At 44.9% G+C, this 19,875-nt stretch overlaps 1 protein-coding gene across 3 annotated transcripts in view; it reads right to left on the reverse strand.

Annotated features, from left to right (window-relative positions):
• Nucleotides 1-19,875, reverse strand: part of DEAF1 (DEAF1 transcription factor) — a 360,680-nt gene that overhangs the window by 61,255 nt on the left and 279,550 nt on the right. For all 3 annotated transcript variants that reach the window (XR_011201388.1, XM_069223092.1, XM_069223091.1), the window contains one exon: nt 12,278-12,340. Coding sequence is in view for 2 of the 3 variants with exons in the window: in XM_069223092.1 (XP_069079193.1) it covers nt 12,278-12,340 (63 nt within the window). In the remaining variant the exon portion in view is untranslated. The remainder of the gene's footprint in view (nt 1-12,277; nt 12,341-19,875) is intronic.

Raw genomic sequence — 19,875 nt, forward strand, 5'->3', positions numbered from 1 at the left:
GCCTGGAGTAGACATTGGCCTCGGCTCCGAGAGGGATTTTAGGAGCTTTGACTCGATGGGTCGGTGCTTGAGCATTTCGGTGGTGTGGCCTTTCGGGGTGCCGAAGATGTTGCTTGGTCACCGGTAGTTTTTTTTACAGGTGGAGCCATGGCCTTCTGTTTGGGCTTGGAGTGGTTAGGGCAGGCGTACTCACAGGCTGTCCCACCGTTATTGGTCTGTCATTGTCGGACTTATGCTCGGAGTAGGACCCCGAACAGAGACTGCAGTGTGGATCATCTCCTCCTCTAATCAAATGCGTTGAGGCGTTCAGTGCTTCTCAATGCCATTTCTTACCTTCGCGCTCTTCGGTATCGTAGAGTCTTTTTCGAGTGGAAGGATCTGCACGCCTCGCAAGTATCCTCTCGGTGGTCTGGAAATAGACACAGGTTACAGACTAGATGTTGGTCCGTGTAAGGAACTTGGTGTGGCACCGAGGGCAGAATCTAAACGGGGTCCGGTCCATGAGGCTTCGACAAGACTTTTGGTCGGGCCGACCAGGCCCGAGTTGGGCGCGTGTGCCCCGAAGGGCAAGTAGAGATTTGTATCCGCCAGTACCGAAGTGTAGATAATACATGGTATGCAATCGAAAACAATACCGATGAATTGAGAGAGTTTGTAGTACTTTTCCGACTCGAACAACCGGAGTGAAAAGAAACACGTCCGAACCCGATGGCAGAAAGAAAACAATCTAAGTTGAAGTCGATGCCCATGCACAATGGAGCCGAAAAGGAGGAGTCACTCGGTCCTGTGACTCGAAAAGACTTCTTTGAAGAAAAACAACTTGTAATACTCCGAGCCCAACAATAGATGGCAGGACCTGTGCATAGCATGTGTATCTGCAGCTACACATGCCATCAAACATATATATATATATATATATATATATATATATATATATATATATAATGATCTTTTTTTTCTTTTTCTTTCAGCATAGCTATGCCTACCAGTGTCATTAAGCATCTACCAGCCACTATGGATCTATTAAAAAAAGTTGCGATGGAAGATTGAGCATAAGTAGTATGCCGAAAAACACTGGCAACAGATGTACGAAAGATAGCACAAGACTCTTGGAATTTCGGGAAGGAACACTTAGAGAATATACTTGAATAAAATACATAGCTGTCAGAAAGTATGGGATTGTGGCGTGCTGGGAAGAACTCTAGCTAGACTGGTGTGACCACAGTGGGGTATGGGTGAGGAAACTGAGATAGAAGATGAGGCGGGACAGATTTGCAGGAATGCATTGGACATATCATCATCTACCTTAGGATGCTATAATACAAAGCTTTATACCACTGACTGACATAAACAATACTGGTGCCTCTCTAGAAAGGATTGGCCTACGATGACTAGAAAAGCATCTACATGGGTATCTGATTCATTCAATCTCCCTCTCTGAGATCAAAGTAGCCATTAAGCCATGAGAGAGCAAAGCAGCAGGCAGTGATGATTAACAACTAAATTCTCTACAGAATAAGAGGACATGATGCTTACTTGAGACACACGAAAGAGCGAGGTAGTAAGAATCACGCTACATAAACCGGGTAATGGCCACTCCACTCGAAGGAAGACCACTCATTAATTCATATGGACACAAATCTACTGGCAAAAATTTAAGATTTAAGACTCCCCCGCAAAAGGAGGGGTTTGATTCTCCAAGAGCAATCTGAATAAATACCTTGTTGACCTACAACAAACAACCTCTGAAATTTTTTTGCCCTTCATCAAATTACCCCAACCCTGGCTGTGGTAGTGGTGCTACTAAGTGCGGTGAAAGCTTTTATTTTGTTAGAATGGCCCTTCCTGTTTGCAGCACTTAAAAGGGCGAGAAACTAATAGGATAGATCTTGCTTCTGTATCCCGACACTGTGACCTGAGTGAGAACGAACAGCAGTACATTGATTGGTGCCTCCTCTGTACTTTATGTAAGCCTTGGAATCCTTGCTCTGAGCTCTCTAAGAGAACCGCTTGCACATAGGAATGTAAATGGGGAGACCTCTGGTATCTCTCCATGCAGATGATATCATTTCATAAATTAGGAAACTGAACTGGACTATGACCCCTAACGTTGCAGAAATGTTAAGATTTGGGACGCTATCAGCTGCAGATTAAGTGGCGCAAGTCTGAGATACTTCCTCGGACCAAAGCCACAACAGCTCTTGACTATCCCCTGCAGTGGAGTGAAGGTTCTGTGCAATATTCAGGGATTAAAGTCCACCAAGCTGTGGGAGTGATAATCCAAGACAATCATGGCCCTTTGATCATTAGAATACAGCACACCATTATGAAATGAATAGCTCTGACCTTATTACTATGGCTGTCCCCCCAACATTACTAGTTTGTAAACATTCTAATTCCTTTGACAATTACATGCTCTAAAAAACTGCACATATTGCTGATCAGATTGATTCGCAATATAATGACCTTGCCTAATGACTAAAGTGGGTTGGCAGTCCTTGAAAGGGAACATTTCTTTCGGGTAGCACAGGTGCACTTTTATTGGTCCCCTCCAGACCCCTCCCCGCATTTCATACTTTTGTAGAAATGAAAGAGGCTTCTCCCTGCAAGGGCACAGACAGCGGTAAGCAGTGTAGAACAATTTACTTGCCCTATCTGGTATGAAGCTGCAGATTCCTAACCTCAGATTTATCCCCAGGTGCCAGACTAGATCCAGAATTTTTTGGGAGCAGTACTCTTGTGCCCCGGTAAGTGGTGGTGTTTGAATCTGCATTGCATGGTCAGCTTGATCCAGGCTGGCAGTGAGATGCGCAGTGCCTATATAGGCACCACCCCAGTGCACTGATGTCAGTATTTGTTCGTGACTTTCCACACCAGTAGCGCAGAGTCACAAAGAACACTGATCACTGGTGGGTGAAACTAGGGTCCTTATAAAGGACCAAGTCCTTCACTCTTAATTTGTTTGCAATGTAAGGAGGATGGATGGGTCAGTAAGGAATGTGATGCTAGATAGTCCAAACAAATAAGCCATTAATGAAGGTAAGTAACTTAGTCATCTGATAGAGATTTCTAGTCGAATATTCCTTACCTAAGGATAGATACCCAAGTCCTAACCCCCTGAGGTTGGACTGCGACACGGGTTATACTAGAAAGTCCTGTTGGCCTGAAAAGGCAAAATGTCCATTTATACAGAATTGACAGTCAAGGCAGTAGTGCTTTGTAAACATGTGCAGGAAAGCCCACATTGCTGCCTGACAGATACCAACATGGGTAATGCACAAGCTAACGCAGTGATCGCAGCCTTGGCTCTGGTAGAGTGAGCTTCAAAACCTTCAGGAGGTTGCTCTTTGGCCAATGTGTAACAGATTTTGATGCAGGGCTCTATTCATCATGCGATGATCAGTTTCTCACTGCCTTTCCTTTTTTGGCTCTGACATACCCCACAAAGAGTTGATCGTCCACCCGGTACTCTTTTGTGTAGTCAAGGTAAAAAGAGAAATAAAGTAGGGAGAGTGAAGAACTTACCGACATGAAAGGGGATGACCACCTTCGGTAGGAAGGATGCCCTAGTCCGACGGACTAGCTTGTGTGGGTAGATGGTAAGGTATGTAGGCTGACAAGACAAAGCCTGTAGTGCACTAACCCTACAGGCAGATGTGACTGCAACTAGAAAGGCAGTTTCTATAGTGAGAAGCTGGATAGGGCATACTGTGGTGGCTCGAAAGGAGCTCACATGAGAAAGGTTAGGACTAAATTAAGGTCCCACTGAGACATAATGAAGGGTGAAGGGTGAGAACATGACTTGGAGACCGTTCAGAAACCTATGTACAATAGGAGAATTAAACAGGGGTGGCGGATCTGGTAACCGCAGAAATGCAGAGATGACAGAAAGATTGATTGCCTTTTAAGGTGCCCAACGCAGAGTCCTGCTGGTCTAGAGTAAGAATAAACAGAAGAACCTGGAAAAGGGGTGCAGTTAGGGGGTCAACTTGCTCATCTGTACAACATGATACAAACTTGTTCCAACTGCAGGCATATACCGTCTTGGTGGATGGATGCCTGGCTGTTAAGACAACATTGCAGACTTCAGGCGGAAGGTCAAAAACTGTCAACTGTTGTTGCTAGTTCTTCATGCATGAAGGCGAAGAGTTGTCAGGTTTGGGTGCAGAACCCTGCCCTGTTGCTGCAACAGAAGATCCTCCCGAAGAGACAGCCTGACTGTAGGACCTATGCTAAAAAGCTCAGGATGCCACCTTCCATGCCAAATCCGGAGCAGCAAGAATGACTTGGGCCCTGTTATTCCTGATCTTCTTGAGAACTATGGGTAGGAGTTGTATTGGCGAAAAGGCGTACACAATGCCTGAGCTCTACTCAAGACAAAAAGCATCTCCGAGATCTGCCTTGGAAACTGCAATGTACAAAACTGCTGACACTGCATGTTCTCAACAGAGGTGAACAGATCCAACCAAGACTATCCCCATTCTTGGAAGAGACCTTGCGCCACCTCCAAATGGAGACACAATTTGTGATCCGCTAGGTATCTGCGCCAACTGAGTTTGTCTGCCTTGACATTCAGAGAGCCCACTAGGTACTGAGCCACCATGGACATGCTGTGATATTCCAGCCATGTCCAGAGGTGCAGAGCCTCTGGACAAAGAATCTATGACTCCACCCCACCCTGTTTGTTGCAGTACCACATGGCAGTGGTGTTGTCTGTGATGCCTGAATCAGCCTTCATCTGACTGAAGGAAGACCTTCAATGCAAGTCGGATCGCTTGGCACTTCAGGAGGTTGATGTTGAGTCCAGATTCCCTCTGATCTCCACCTCTCCCAGATGACTGCCCTGACCGAGAAGTGATGCATGTGTCCTCGGGTGAGGAAGGGAGAGAAGTCTCCCACTGACCCAATTGTGTTTTGTTAGCCACCACTGCAAGTCTTTGCAGTTCCTTTTGAGATATGGACCATGTCGGAGAGATTCCCCTGATGCTGTGTCCACTGGAACTTCAGGTCCCACTGTGCAGCCCTCATTTATCAGTGGGCATGTGCCACAAGAAGGATGCAGGAGGCCATGAGGCCCAACAGCCTCAGAGTCAGTCTTACCGAATTCCTGAATAGAGTCTGAAACATCGGCATCATAGCCTGAATATCCTGGACTTACAGTTCGGAAGGACAGACCCTAAACTACACCTCATCCAGAATGGCCCTGATGAAAAGGAGAGTCTCGGAGGGAGTCAGGTGTGACTTTGGCATGTTGACAGTGAACCCCAGCAAATGAAGAAGATAGTAGTCTGGAGGTGGGGGACGACTGCCTAGGGCGAAGCCCGCCTTTAACAGCCAATCGTTGAGAAGGTAGAGGCTGGATTTCCTGACCTCCATAGATGAGTCCGAACCACCGCCATCACTTTTGTGAACACCAGAGGGGCAGTGGTAAAGCCAAAGGGGAGAACGGCAAATTCAAAGTACTCTTGGCTGACTATGAACCGCAGGTAGCCCTTGTGGGCAGACAGGACAGGGATGTGAAAATAAGCATCCTGCAAGTCAAGCAGTACCACATGATGAAGCAAAAACAGGTGGTCCTTTGTCAGCTTGCCGTAAATAGGTGGAATGAGCGGAGGTGGTCACATAGGAGAGGGAGTAGCCCCTTTGGACAAGCTGCAAAATTCAACAGTCGGATGTTATTGCCTCCAGTGGTGCAGCTGATGGCATATCCTGCCACGCACTGAATGCCAATGATGGTCGGAGGGCATACTAAAGGAGGTTTGGAGGCTGCCAGGTGAGTAGTGGACTGCTCAGCCTCTGGATGCCTAACTCACGTCTGTGGGAACCACGTCCTTGAAACAATTGTGCGGATTGCTGGCCCGGGTGTTTGGGCGTACACAGAAGCACAAAATGGGCAGAAGGTGGACTGGGGATGGCATGGAGCCATGAAAAGACCAAAGGAGATGGCCGTAGCTCTGCTGTCTCTAAAGAGCTCGAGCACAGAGTCTGACTTTGCACCAAATAACAGAGAGCCATCGAAGGGTATGTCCATGAGCGAGGCCGGACATTCCCCAAAAAGCCAGTGGTTGTCAGCCAATTGTGGTGCTGAAGGGCCACTGAGGATGAAATCGATCTGCCCAGTGGGTCAGTGGGAGTTACCTGATTTTTCCGATGACCTTGAATGTGACGATGAGCACTTGGAGTGGCTCCACAGCCGAGCCCGGGACCTTCCTCTCGACCAAGTTCATGAGCACCGCTGCGTCGCACGCCGAGCAGGTTGAGGGACAGCTCTCTCAAGGCCTTTGGGTGCATGGCATAGTAAGCACTGCAGGTCTTTGCGTTATGGTCTCACTCAACACACCAGAGGCACAACAAATGTGGGTCTGTCACAGACATCCTATGATTAACTTGACTGCGCCCCACCCATCAGCAATTGTTTAAGAGATTATGGCCCAAGCCTCCATGGAGACCATGGGCAGCACGTGCTCAACCGAGTCCCAAATGGTATGAGAGTATTGGCCCAGGAGGCACGCTGTGTTCACCGACCACAGTGCCAGACTGGCGGAAGGGAATATTCTCTTCCCGTAGGTATCTGGATTCCCTGTCTGATGGAGTGGAAGGGGATGTACCGGGGTTAACTTTGGAAGTGAGGGCCTGGACCACCAAGCTTTCCTAGGTAGGGTGCTGGGTGAGGAAACTGAGGTCTCGTGGGGTGGGGCGCTGGCAGTGCGTAACTGTGCTATGCACTGGAGCCCCTGTGCAGGGCTTGGATCAGGCCCCAAATAGGACAACCATAAGGACTTCATTAAATGAAACTAATGGTTTCTGTGGGGGCAACTCCTGGTTGAAGCACTTATGTCAAAACGTTCATCTTGACTACTACTGAGGGCAAATTAAGGTCCAAGACCTCAGCCCTCCATCGCACCACCATTACCAAAGAGACACCTTCCTCTGTAGAAACAGTGGGTGGAGAGACTAGGCCAGTGCCTGGGGAGGTGACCAGTCCACTGCCATCTGCCAAATCCTCATATCATTTGTTTTCTTTCTCTTCTAACTGGTATCCATAAGGGTCAGCAGACCCCTCATTTTCATCTCCCAATCCAGGTCTATCACATGAATAAGGCACTGGCTCTGTCATGGAAAGTCTAGCCCGGTTGACACCAGAGCTGGCATTGGACAATGTCCATCCGGTTCTGTGATGGAGTTGGTGAGGATTATGATGATGTTGCAATAGGGAGGGCACTGGAGCATGCACCGGGGAAGGATGAGGTGGCTCGAGTGGTGCTGCTCCGGCTTCACCACTGTACCAAGGGGTACGAATGGCGCTGGGGGTGAACCATCCAGCAGAATACCAGTAGGAGTCCCTTTTGAGCCCATGGGGCCCAAAGGCACTCCAGCTGGGAAAATCTGCCCAAGTATAAGGTGCATGGTCTCATAACATTTGGGTAGCTGGGTGGGGGTCGCCTTGGCACCCTGAAACTCTGGGAGGCGTGGCGACACCCAAGGCTCCACCACAGAGTTAGGCCTTGAGTGCTGATGCTCCCTTGTCTCACCGGTTGACTTTGACAAACGTGGCAAAGTCAAAGATCTTGTCAATTTCTTGCTCTTCTTGAGCCAGTAGGATTTACCCAATTGTTTCATACAACCCAACCAACGAGCGCTTGGAGTGACTCCACGACTGATTTCAGGACTTTCCTCTCTACCAAAATCATGAGCGTCGTGAGGTCTCATGTTGAGGAGTGAGGAGATTGCAGGAATGCTCCCTCAAGGCCTTGGGGTGCATAGCAGGGTAATCAACGCAGGTCTTGGTAGTAGTCGTGCTCCACACACCAGAGGCACACCAAATGTGGAACTGTCACTGACATCTGTCAGTGACAACAGGAACAGGACTTGAAACCAACCTTCCTAGCAAACATTCTTGAAGCACCAGGTGAAAAAGTATTGAAAAACTCTTGACAAAATGTAGAGAAAAGGTCAGTTAAAAAAGACTGGGGGTAGTTCTTCTACAGATCTGCGCTGACTGGTGAGGATAGAAAAGAAGTGACATCAGCGAACTGGGTAGACACCGACCATGTCAATTCTGGAGTGGATGACTCCACCTACTGGCACGCAGGGGTGCTGCTTGTGAAGTAGATTTTGCTGAACATTGGAGAGCTGTTTCCAGGAGGTACCTTCCTCACACTTTCTCAATTCAAGGAGCTAATCGTACCAGCCTGTTAAACAACTTTTTATAATTCAGAATACAGTATATTTTTCTGTGGTATTGCTCAGCATTCATGTCTTGGGGCTGAAGCCCAATACCTATGGTGGCTAGATGGATACAACTGCTGGTGTATTGTAATGATGCAGCAGATATATATGTATATGTAGCACCTTCCATTCACATCATAGTATAGGGACATTCAGGGACTCCTATAGGTTCCTTGCTTACTAGGGCCAATTAAGACATGTCTATATTGGACTGAGAAGTGGATGACAATGCAGAGAGGCAATACAGATAGGAGGACGTGAAGGACTTGTACCTTGAGCACTACAGAGAACGGCATGGTCAAATGCATTTGATGATTGAGTAAGAGGGCAGGAGGGAGTGCCAAAGTAACTGCGGGGCTCCAAATCCCTTTTAACATTTAACATTATTCACATCAAATATAATGACAATTATATACCTATTCATGTCGATGCCTATGAAGAATCTTATGACAATGTCATATAAGGTTAGTTTCTGCCTTCCTGTCTATAATTTTGCAACTACTCAATAAAAAAACGTATTTATCACTGCTATGTCTGTGGTAGCGAAAGGATAACTTGAAAACTTGTGTCGCCCAAATTTACTGCATCTAAGAGTACTGAAAAAATGAGCAAACAGCACGGATTCAAACGGCATCAGGGTCACAAGAGGCAAATTGTCACAAATAAGAGAAGAAATGTGATCATGTTATGGAATACCATTTAGCAGACACCCATAAAGAACGTAATCTGCAGGTTTGGGCCCTGATTACACGTTGAATGGTATAAGGTTGCTGAAATTACCAGGTCTAGAATCACTGATTACATGCTGTAATTGCATCTTTGCACTATGCAATTACGAGTTTCTGCTCCCAGAATAGGGTATGGTTATGCAGACCTGAAATTACTGGGTGTAAATCCATGTCCAATATGTGTTTCTGGGGGCATTTCTGTTCCCATTTACCACCTGTTTTATTCAGGTAGTAAATGGAAGAAGGAGGGAATAGGGGCAGTAGAGGGAAGGTGTCAAGAGGCAAGACCGATTGTAGACTTTAGGAACTACTGGGTAGGCTGGGCTGCCCAATGCCTGTAGCCTTAATCATAGCTCGATTTTACCACCGGACTGGTAGAAACGGGCCTCATATTCTCCTACCATGTATATCCAGGTGCAGGAACAATGGTTCCTTTCACGCTCGGGCAGAGGGACATCCCACCCTATGTTTAAAAAAGTGAACAGCAGACTTTAAATAATCCAAATACTTGAATCAGGCATCTCGCCTGACAATAACAAGACAGTGGGTTAAAAGAGGTAAACAATGAAATACAGAAACAGCGACAAAGTACTAACATGAAGTTTGTGTTATTTTTTTAAACTATGTATTGTAATTATTTTGAGAACACACAAAACAGAGAATACCCAGACATAGCAGTTAGAGCATCATAAGATAATATATAGTGCAGATAACAATGGTGTGTTTATCATTTATGCAGTCAAGGGACTCTTTAGGCATAGAGATCATGATTATATGCAGCATGGATATGCTATTCTGTAGGTTTACACCTCTATTACAATTCCACCAAAAGGGGAACAGTCCTCATAAAAAAATACCTGCATAACAACAGAACAAAATGGCATTCAAAGGAAAGAAAGTAGGAGGGACTTAGCCATTTTATTTCTCTCTGATGGAACCAACTCAATGTAACCGTCTTATACAAGGTATCAGCAAGATTGTTTAATATTATTCTGCTTAAGTTTTGTTGTTTAGGGATGTCACTAAAATATTGGTTATTCTTCCTTTTGTTTCCTTCAGTTTTGTGTGCTTAGATTGAAGGTACCGGGTTTGGAAACATGTTTTAGGTCTGATCTAATTATTTTGTACACTGTAAAATAATCTGGGAACATTAAAATCATATTTGATCTTTTTTCAGTGTTTAATTCTTCCACTGTGTAATGAAGTAGCTGGTTCATAAGACATTTAACCAATATGTACCATCACATGTATCTGCAGACAAAGAATGGGTAAAACTATTTGAAACATTAGTCTCCTTTTCTAACAAGTCAGTATTCATAGCAGGGCATCTTCTAAACAGCCCAGGCTTTAAACATTCAATGCAAGGTGCAGTGACAGTACCTGTGAAAATAGTGCTGTCATCGTGCACATGGGATAGTGGTGAAAACATGACACAAGGATTTTCATACACCAACAAAATTCATAGCTGCAAGGTGTCCCATTGTTGTATGATAACTTCAGCTGATCTGGTTTCTGACCCAACTGCACTTTACTGTTGGGTTTTTTAAACCCATACCTACAATTTCAACAGAAAATTGTAAAGGTCAGGACTGACAAAGTGTGGCATTTGTCATGGGGACACTTGGCAGCTATGAATATCCACGTACCAGAAGCACCACCTTAATGTAGTTGGGGAAAGAGTGCAGAAATGCAGTGGAGGAATGTTTGAATCATCAAGTTTCAGGTGTCTTAGAATGCAGGGCTACAAATTAATCTGGTGTAATTCACAATTGTAAAGGTTTTACAAGGTACTATGCTATTAAAACATTTGACCATCCCAGCAATGCCATAATATTTAGTAAGGAGTGGGTTTAAGATCCCCCAACTGTGTCCAGGAATTTGTTTATTAAAACGTTTGAATACAGCACTCTTCTTTTTAATTCTGTTAATAGTCCTTTAAACCAGAGTCCGGACAGTGAGTGCAGGTGGTAGTGAGATGAAAGAGAGGGTAAGGAGATATGACTGTGATTTACAGTACAATGCACATACTCTTAACAATCTGACATATGTCTATTAAACCCACTGTCAAAGGGACGACACTACATGCATCACATTCTCATTTAAAATAAATATGTGCTTCATAACAATCGATGCAAAAAAACACCATGTTCTTCAAACACTGGAAAAACAGAGTTTTTGATGATTTTGTGTGTGGGCAGCTGATTAAACACTAAAAAGCACATATTTCAAAAGATTTGGAAAGCAGTGATAAAATAACCTTGGAATACGCAAAAAATAAATACTGACAGCAGAAAAGCCTACGCATACACTAGGAAGCTAATGTGCGTCTACAAGGTAAATGAAAATAAATTACCTCCTCATCTGTCTTCCACATCCCAGTACTTACAATGTGAGGTTTGGCTCTTTGCAAATACAGGACATCTAGGACTGCAATGAGGAAGACAAACTCGGAGTAATGTAGATTATCAATGTTATCAGAGCATTAATTAAATAAATGCATAAAAAATAAAATAAAACATTACCTCCCGTGTTGAAACATCAAGTATCACATAAATGGCAAAAATATGCATCATCCACTTCATGGAGGGTTTATTCTTTCGTAGATAAAGATCAAGATCAAATCCCAAAGCAGGTTTCAATGTGGCATTTCTGGCACAAAGCAGAGGCAAGCTCATCATTATGCTATTTGTGGTGCCTCAAGGGGCTATAAGGTGTCATATGAATGTATTATAATAGACAGAAGCCTTATCTGGTTTTACTCTAAAACCGAACCCCATCTCTCTGCAAAGCCCCTACATTGCCATTTGTTTTATGTAACTCAGTGGGTTTCCTTAGCTCACAAAATGGTATGGATCCAGAGACGGCTGCAGTGTTTTCTACATAATTATGGATTTACCACATTTGCCACATAATCTGCCATCTGCTGCATAATCTGTAAATTAAAACAAAATTGTGTCTAGCTCAAATGGATCAAAAGTTACTGAAATCACAGCGACCTGTGTTGCTGAGCAGTAGTAGGCCCTATTCAAAGGTTGACTGGTCAGCTTTCATTTGCTTAATAATGTACCTGAGGTAAACCCTGTCACTATTGAGGTGAAACTTATGCCTGGACAGTGTTAATGGGAAAAATGATTAAATGATAAAGTAATGCGATCACAGAATGTGCCGCAATAGGTTGCATCATTTGCCTATTCTTGCTGCATAATTTAGTCGATCCTGCCACGTAATTTGGTCCTACTATGCTACATAATTCCAGTGGCCTTGGTATTGGGGATATGTATAGGCAAGCAGAAAGAGATCAGGGAAGTGTCATCACTTGCCTTAATGATGATTTCAGTTTTTCCGTCAAGGTCTTCTGTGTGATGGAACAGCTGACTCTGAAACTGAAATAGAGATTGAAACCCATCAGCCCAAATAATACAGTTCATCATTATTCCAAATGTAGACACGCTAGAAACATATTGTTTAAAAAATACCTGGCCAGTCATTAGGATAAACTGGATAGGCTGCTAATATATATACCCCTACTACTGGTAGTAATATAGGGACTTTTCGGAATAATGGCTTTATATTTACAAATTGTACATTGTTTAATGACAATGTGTTGCCTATTTACAGAGATTATAAAAATAAGCTTATCAGTTTATTACAGAGTTTGATATGTGTGTAATTACAGTAAGTATAAGCTGATATATGTTAGGTTAGCATTGAGACTGCAAACTGTCCTACAATAGTTCAACTAAAATATACAAAAAAGTGATGGAATCTTAGCCACTGGTAATTACTCAGAGCCGCATCATATCCATCATTATTTTGCACACCATGCCACCTCAGTGTGGACCCAGCCATATGTAATCAGTTATCAGAAAGTAATAGTGGCTCAGATTAATTCTGCCATTCCATGTATAACTTTTTTGTATACTTTAGATTAGCTGAAAGCAGGCATGAATCAATTCAGCAATTCAAATGCACATATCAATCACTATGTCCACCTGTAATACACAATCATTACGTGGTGTTTTAACTCCTTAGCTACTTGGCCTTTTCTGCCTAGAATGGTGAGCTATTTTTGGAAATTTGGGGTAGTTCGCAACTAGGCCTTCATAACTTTTTTCCTCATAAAGTATCTATGCCAAAATTGTGGTTTTTGTTCCAACATTCTGGGGATTCTAAAGGTACACAGGGTTTGTGGAATCCCTTAAGGGGACCAAGAAAATATTCAAAATATATATATTTTTTTTGGGGGGGGTTGATGGAGGGGAGAGGAAAAAGGGTGTACCGCAAAAAAGTACCCCTCCCCCACCACCAAAAAATTGCATCAGCATAAGGTTTGCTGTACTAAAATCGTCCTAGCTTTCAGGAACACACATAGCTGTATCAAAAACTATTTCTTTCTAGTTTCAATTGTATTATTTTGGTTTTATGCCTATACAGCAGATGGCGGGCATACCACCCTGGAAGAACCACAGGTATAACACAACAAATTACAATGAAAATGTCCTTCTCCCTACCAACCAAAAATCTTCCCCCAGCCCATGACACCACTTCATGTCCCATAAAGTCACAAGAGGTTGGGAACTCCAACCAAGAGACACTCAAAGGTCGCCACCTATAAGGTCTCTTCTGTGGGATAAGAGGCCTAAGGCCCGTCAGTAGCCTATTAGGGCATGTCGGGTCTCTACTGTCACTGTTTAGACTTGTCAGGATAGGGTTCCACACTGACATGTATCTGTTACATACATTCAGTAACTCATATGCAATTTTCTTGTATACTAGAAGTCTCAAGATCCTATGCAGCTACACATCAGTGTTCGGAGTGATCTGCGTACACCAGAGGCTCAATATGGTCTGTTTAGCTGCCAAAATGAGGTGTGAGATTCTTTTTTGCCCTTGGGGGAGTGTAAGGTATAGGTGTCCTCCTGGGGCATCTACAGTAGGATCGATACTTGATAATTTTCTATGGTGCCTATGGTCCCAAGACCTCCTTCCAAAAGGATCCCAGTTGAAGGCAGGACCACAACATCGGATAGATTATATCCATTTCACTGCAGCATCTCCAACAATCTTTTGGGTGTTTTTTATCCATGGTGTGGAGTCCTGCTGGTGTATAATGCCATCTGCCAAATCTTGTAAAGTGTTTCTCTCCTCTGTGCGTGTGTTGTGAAGTTGGTCATGCAAATGTACATTTTTCCCCATTGCTTTTCATCTAACGGTACTTCCAAGTCCTTTTTGGTATCGGGGGGGACACTTATATATAGCGTTAAGACTAAGAGTAGGTAGATCCCACATATCAAGTGTTTAAACATTGTTAAGGCAGTGGAGGAATTTCTTAAAATAGGTGATGGGGTCTTGAGTTACTGCTTTCATTCGTGAGTGGATGGACCAATGTCTGCTCTGTAAATAATGGAATCTCTCCCTCTCAGGGATATGGTATGTAATATTAATGTCCGCAAAGGAGTGGATTGCCCAATGAGAAATCTCTACGGCGATAACAACCGTTTGTAATAGATACCTGAAATCTGGATCTCACCAGGCTCGGAGAGCAGTTTGTGTTGCCATATATCGACATCAAAGATGAGGGGTAAGTGGCTATCCTCTTATAGCAGGAAAGGTTGTCCCAAGCTACAGAGGCAGCACCTTCGTTTCTCAGGGCGCCACAAGATCTCTGCCAAAAGGTCTGCCCATCTGATTTTGGTCAATGAAACAGCAGAGTTTGTCAGTTTCCACTTGGAGTCACTCTGTCACATATCATATGTGGGATGCAAGGTAGTAATAGTGTATACCGGGGATAGGGTGACCAGAATTTCAAAGCCATAAAAACCGGGACATTTCACAAAACTAGAAGAAGGACAACACGTTTTCCTCAACCGAGTGCACAGAATGGCAGCGTTCATCAGCACAGAATTACAGAAGAGGCACTAAGAAAACAAATCAAATGTCATTTTTAAAGCCAGTGTAATGCCTGTTAATTAAATTGCTTTCTCATAATACTGGCTTAGTATCCCTGCTTTGGGAAACAAAACAAAAAAGCTAACAGCCGTTTTCAGGCGACTCTCTTTAACAACCGAGACATGAGCTAAATTTCCCAAAATCTGCCAGGACACTTGGTGAAAAACCGGGACTTTCCAAGCAAATCTGACACACCTGGTCACCCTAACTGGGGAACCCCAGTCTGCTGTGTTTTGGGTGTAAGGTGCTAATCTGTGAGTGCAGTCAAGGTCTTTTCAGTGCCCAAATAAAAGTCTTGCAAAGATCTGTTAAATTGTACGAGTTTGATCTTTTGGAGAAGAAGGGAGGGAGAGTCTGGAACATATATAGTAGGATCATTGAGAGAGCTGACATTTTAAACAAGGCTACTCCTTCCCTATAGAATTTCTCTATTTGCCATGAAGAAGTGAGTGTCTTGAGAGCCCGAAAGGGTTGTTTGAAGTTGCTCCTAACTAAGGATACAGTGTCAGAGTTATCCCCAGATAAGTTACTGACTCAAGTATCCAGTAGAAAGGGGATCTCAAAATGTAACAAAAGAAAGAGCTTCTTCCACCACATACCATCAGCACCAACTACTTCCCTAAGTTGATGTGTAGACCGGCTAATGACTGATATTCATCTAACAGGGGTAGAAGTGTTCACAGGGATCAGTTAAGGAGAGCAGGATATCGTCGACAAAACTAGCGCAAAGGTATCTTGGTGAAAGGGCACACCGTGAATCTCTGCAAGGCCCTGTATCTTCTGGAGTAGGGGTTCCAGATACAGAGCAAACATCACTGGGAACAAGGGCCATTCCTACCGTGTATCCTCTGTGACTTAGCACCATTCACAATCATTCTGGCCCATGGTGCAGCACAGATCACATTGAACCATCCCTGAAAGCGGATTTCAAAGCCTGCCCCAACAAGGGTTGCCTTGAACATGGCCTGGTAGACCCGGTCAAAAACCTCTAGACCTGTTTCTTTGGGGCATTTCCACGCTAAGTCAATAACATGGAAAGCTCATTTAGTGCTGTCGCTTGTGAATCTGGAAGGGACAAAAACAGTCTTATTGGCATGTATTAAACGAGGGAGAAAAGATGCCTATTCACACAGATTTTGGCCATTATTCATTAAGGATATATGTTGGTAAGATTGGGAATTGATAGGGTCTTTTTTTGGCTTCGCTGTTAGGGTGATGGGCGCCTCAGACATTGCTGAGTTCAACCTCATAACTAGTTCATGGTATTGTACACATAAGCCTATAATGGGGGCCAGTAATGAAGCGAAGAGCCTATAAAAGGGAGCAGTGAAGCTATCTGGCCGGGGCCTTTGCCTAGTTCCAAGCGTGTTGTGGCTGTGAGAACTTTCAGTACCAACATGGGTGAATGTAGTTCCTCCGTAGCGACCCTGGAGAGGTAGGGAGAGGGAGCGAGTGTAGATAGACAATCTGACATGCTACGTTAGGAGTAGTCACCCTGCATAGTGTGCTATAGTACTCGTGGAAGGCATGTGCCTTCCCTTTCTCAGAGGCATGTAAGACTCCAGCAGTGCCTCTGACTTCCCTAATGAATCCACAGGTGTACTGGGCTCGCAATTTATTGGCAAGAAGTGAACCAGTTTTTTGCCCCCGTAATAGAAGCAAGTGTTTGTTCTGGCTAGGATATAATTCGCTTTGTTGTATTTCATGGAACAAAATTGGCCATGATGTGCAGTTAAACACCTCCAGAGTTTGTTGGAAGGATGGAAATTATGGTTTTGTTCCACCTGGATGAGTATGTCCTGGAGTCAGAGCAGTTCAATTTCTCTCATATGCTGAAGCCGGCTGGCCTCTTTGATAAGTACCCCTCTTACGACTACTTTCAGTGCGCCCCAGACCACCTCTGATCCCAACTTCCCTGTCTGGTTGAATTTGAGGTATTCTTTATTGCTACTATAGTCTCTTGTTGGACCACTGGCTTTGCTAATAAGGAATTGTGCAGTCTCAAGGTGTTCCATATCTCAGAAGGGCATTGCCTAGGCCATTGTAGAGAAGGGTGAACCGGGCCTTGGTCTGAAAGTCAAGAGCCATGTGTAACTTCCTGGATTAGTGGCAGCAAGCTCTGGTCTAATAGCAGATAGTCTATCCTGCCATAAGTGTGGTGTGTGCTGGAGGAAATGTGAGTAGTTGATCAATGGTGAGTGGTGGTATTGATTAGTCCTGGATTGTCCATTACTGCTTTGCCAGCCGCAGAGAGGGTTGGGTTCCCTTATGTTGAGATTTATCTATGAGATTTATCTAATGTGAGATGTACAACACTGTTGAGGTCCCCCTATTAATTAGAGGGTCGTCTCTGGAGGTAGCCAAATTCTGTTTTCTGGGGATTAACAACATTTGTGGCCTATGTTTGAAGAGTATATGTTCCCAATGGCTACGGGCATGCCTTCCTGATCGCAGTCCCACGCAATCAGGTCTTTCCTGGACATCACTATAATTAGATACACAGGGGTGTATTTGCACTGGTAGTCTGCTCAAAGGATCCCCCACAGGACCGCCACTAAAAGAAGAGAGATTAAATATCACAAATTAAGCACTGTATAACAATGGGCCATGGTGATTCAGAGGTTTGCTGTGCGGGTCCTGAGTTCGCAGCAGCACTACGGGACTCTGGATCATCTCCTGTTACATACTGCAGGTGTGAGATGATTCTCTCCTTGCTGGCTATTTCTTTTCTGTTCAGTTTCTGGAAGCGGCAACTATGCTGGACAGTCGTTCACTGATCACTCCACAGTCATCCCCTCTATGGTGTTGGGGAAGATGGTAGCTCCCCAGCTGGAGTAATACCCAGCAGCTTGCGGGCAGCCTCCAACGAGCTAAGCTATTTGGTTTTGACCTCCCAATGAAAAAGTTGTAAGAATGGACAACCACACCTATATTTGACGTCTTTAGACCTTAGAAAATCTGTGATCACTTCAAAAGATCTGTGCTTGGATAGGGTAATCGGCAAAAGGTCCTGGAACACTTGCAGGGAGGCTCCATTAAATTAGATCTGACCTCCTTTCCAGGCTTTAGACATAATGGTCTCTTTGTCCTCATAGAAATGGACCCTCATGAGGAGGGCCCTGAAAGAAGCGTATCTGAGTCACTCTGTGGGCTCTGTCTAGCCTGATGCGTGGGGACTCGCAGTCTTCCAGGATAGACTCACAAAGACCCTGGATGTACATGGAGAGGTCCGCTGTTAGAGTATCTGAAGAAATCCCTCTAATTCGAATGTTATTCCTGCATGATCCATTTTCAAAGTAGTCACACTTGTCTTGGATCTGCCTAGGCTGTAGGGTTAGCACCTGTTGTTTAAATTTATCACAGTTGTCAACTTGTTCATGGAGGCATTTCTATATCTTTTCCACTCTGAAGCCCAGCTCAGAGATCACTGCATAGGTCTGATTTGGGTGTTAAGATCTCATCTTTAAGGTCCTGGAAGGCTGCTAAGAAAAAATCTTTGGTTACTCCTAAATCGGTTGAAGCAGACCCGTGTTGGGAATCTTCCACTACTGGCTCAGGTTGTTTTGCTGTGTTCACAGTGGACCAGCAGGATGAGGATTGTTGCAGTAAGCTCTTGATTGTTCGGTCTTTCCTGGTCCTGCTCCCAGCTGATCTCACGGTGGGGGATGTATAGGGACAGCGTGATATCACGGTGTAGGTGTACCTGGGTAAATTGTATGGGAAATAGGATTAGTCCACAGCGTTCCAGGGGAAAGTCAAGCACCAGGGGGCCTCAGATCAAGGGGGCAGTGTTACTCCGGGGGGGCAAAGAGCATCCAGGTATAGGACCACTATGGGGATCAAGTCTCAAGAGTGGCGCCCTCTACCAAGGCTCCAGCCCTTAAGCAATGACTAAGGTAGATGCAGAGCAGGCTGGCGGCTACAGAGGGAATTCCGGCACACCATTCTATGAAGAGGGATGTGGGAGATCCTCACCTCAGATCTAAACAACCATGCCCAGCAGCAGGGGTACTATAAGGGCTTGCTGGGTGCCAAAGTAGCTGTGTGGCAGCGGCACAGGGATGACAGTGCAGGCCCAAAGCTTCAGGTCTCTAAAGGGGTGATCAGGCACTCCAATCCCCAGAAGTTTCAGGTTTCAGGGGAAAGTAGCACAATGGGGGGTTCGGAGGCAGTAGGTTTCCCAGGTGGGCTGCAAGGGATCATGTGACCTCAAATCCAGGCAATGGAAGCAACTGCTAGGCCTGCACTCTTCAAATCCGACCTTGCACCACTAGACCCCTTAAACTGAGCTCTTTATGCAGTTGGGCGGGATTCCAGGTGGGGCACCTGTCTCTGCTCAGCTCCTCTACTGGTGGGAACCATTGTCCCGAGAATCTCCCCACTAATTACGCTACGAGCCTACACAGCCATTTGGAGTCACACCCTCCAGGCGGCCCGAAAAGCCGCAGGGTATGGCTATGGGTAGGCCTCACCACTTCAGCCATGTCATCCATTTAGGCCGCTCTGTGCCTCTGAGCAGGCCATCACTGAGGCCGCACCAGATGCGAAGGCCGTTTGGCTGCCTTTGATCCTGTGACCTCGAACATATAGAGAGCACGTCTCCTCGGGAACTGCGCTTTATGGCAATGTGATGGGGGAAGATTCGGGGTCTAGGCTATGGTAATTTGGACTCCGGCGTCTTCCAAGTTTACAATAGTTTGGCACTTTTTCTAAGAGGTAGCGCATTTTTCTTAATTTTTGTGCTTCAAACCTACTTGGTGGTGGAAACAGGTGTGAAACCCATGGGTGATGCCAAAAAGCTACACATTTCTGAAAAGTAAAAAAAAAAAATCTAAATTCATCAAGAAGTGTAGTTGAAACTTTTTTGGCCGAATAAAACACAAAGTGTGGGGGTGGCTCACCCCGGTATCACACCTTGCTCCCAATTGAAGGTAGGTGCATCAGTCTTTCCTTCATCTGTCGTGAGGAC

The sequence above is a fragment of the Pleurodeles waltl genome, chromosome 3_1 (assembly GCF_031143425.1).
Source record: "Pleurodeles waltl isolate 20211129_DDA chromosome 3_1, aPleWal1.hap1.20221129, whole genome shotgun sequence".
Lineage (NCBI taxonomy): Eukaryota > Metazoa > Chordata > Amphibia > Caudata > Salamandridae > Pleurodeles > Pleurodeles waltl.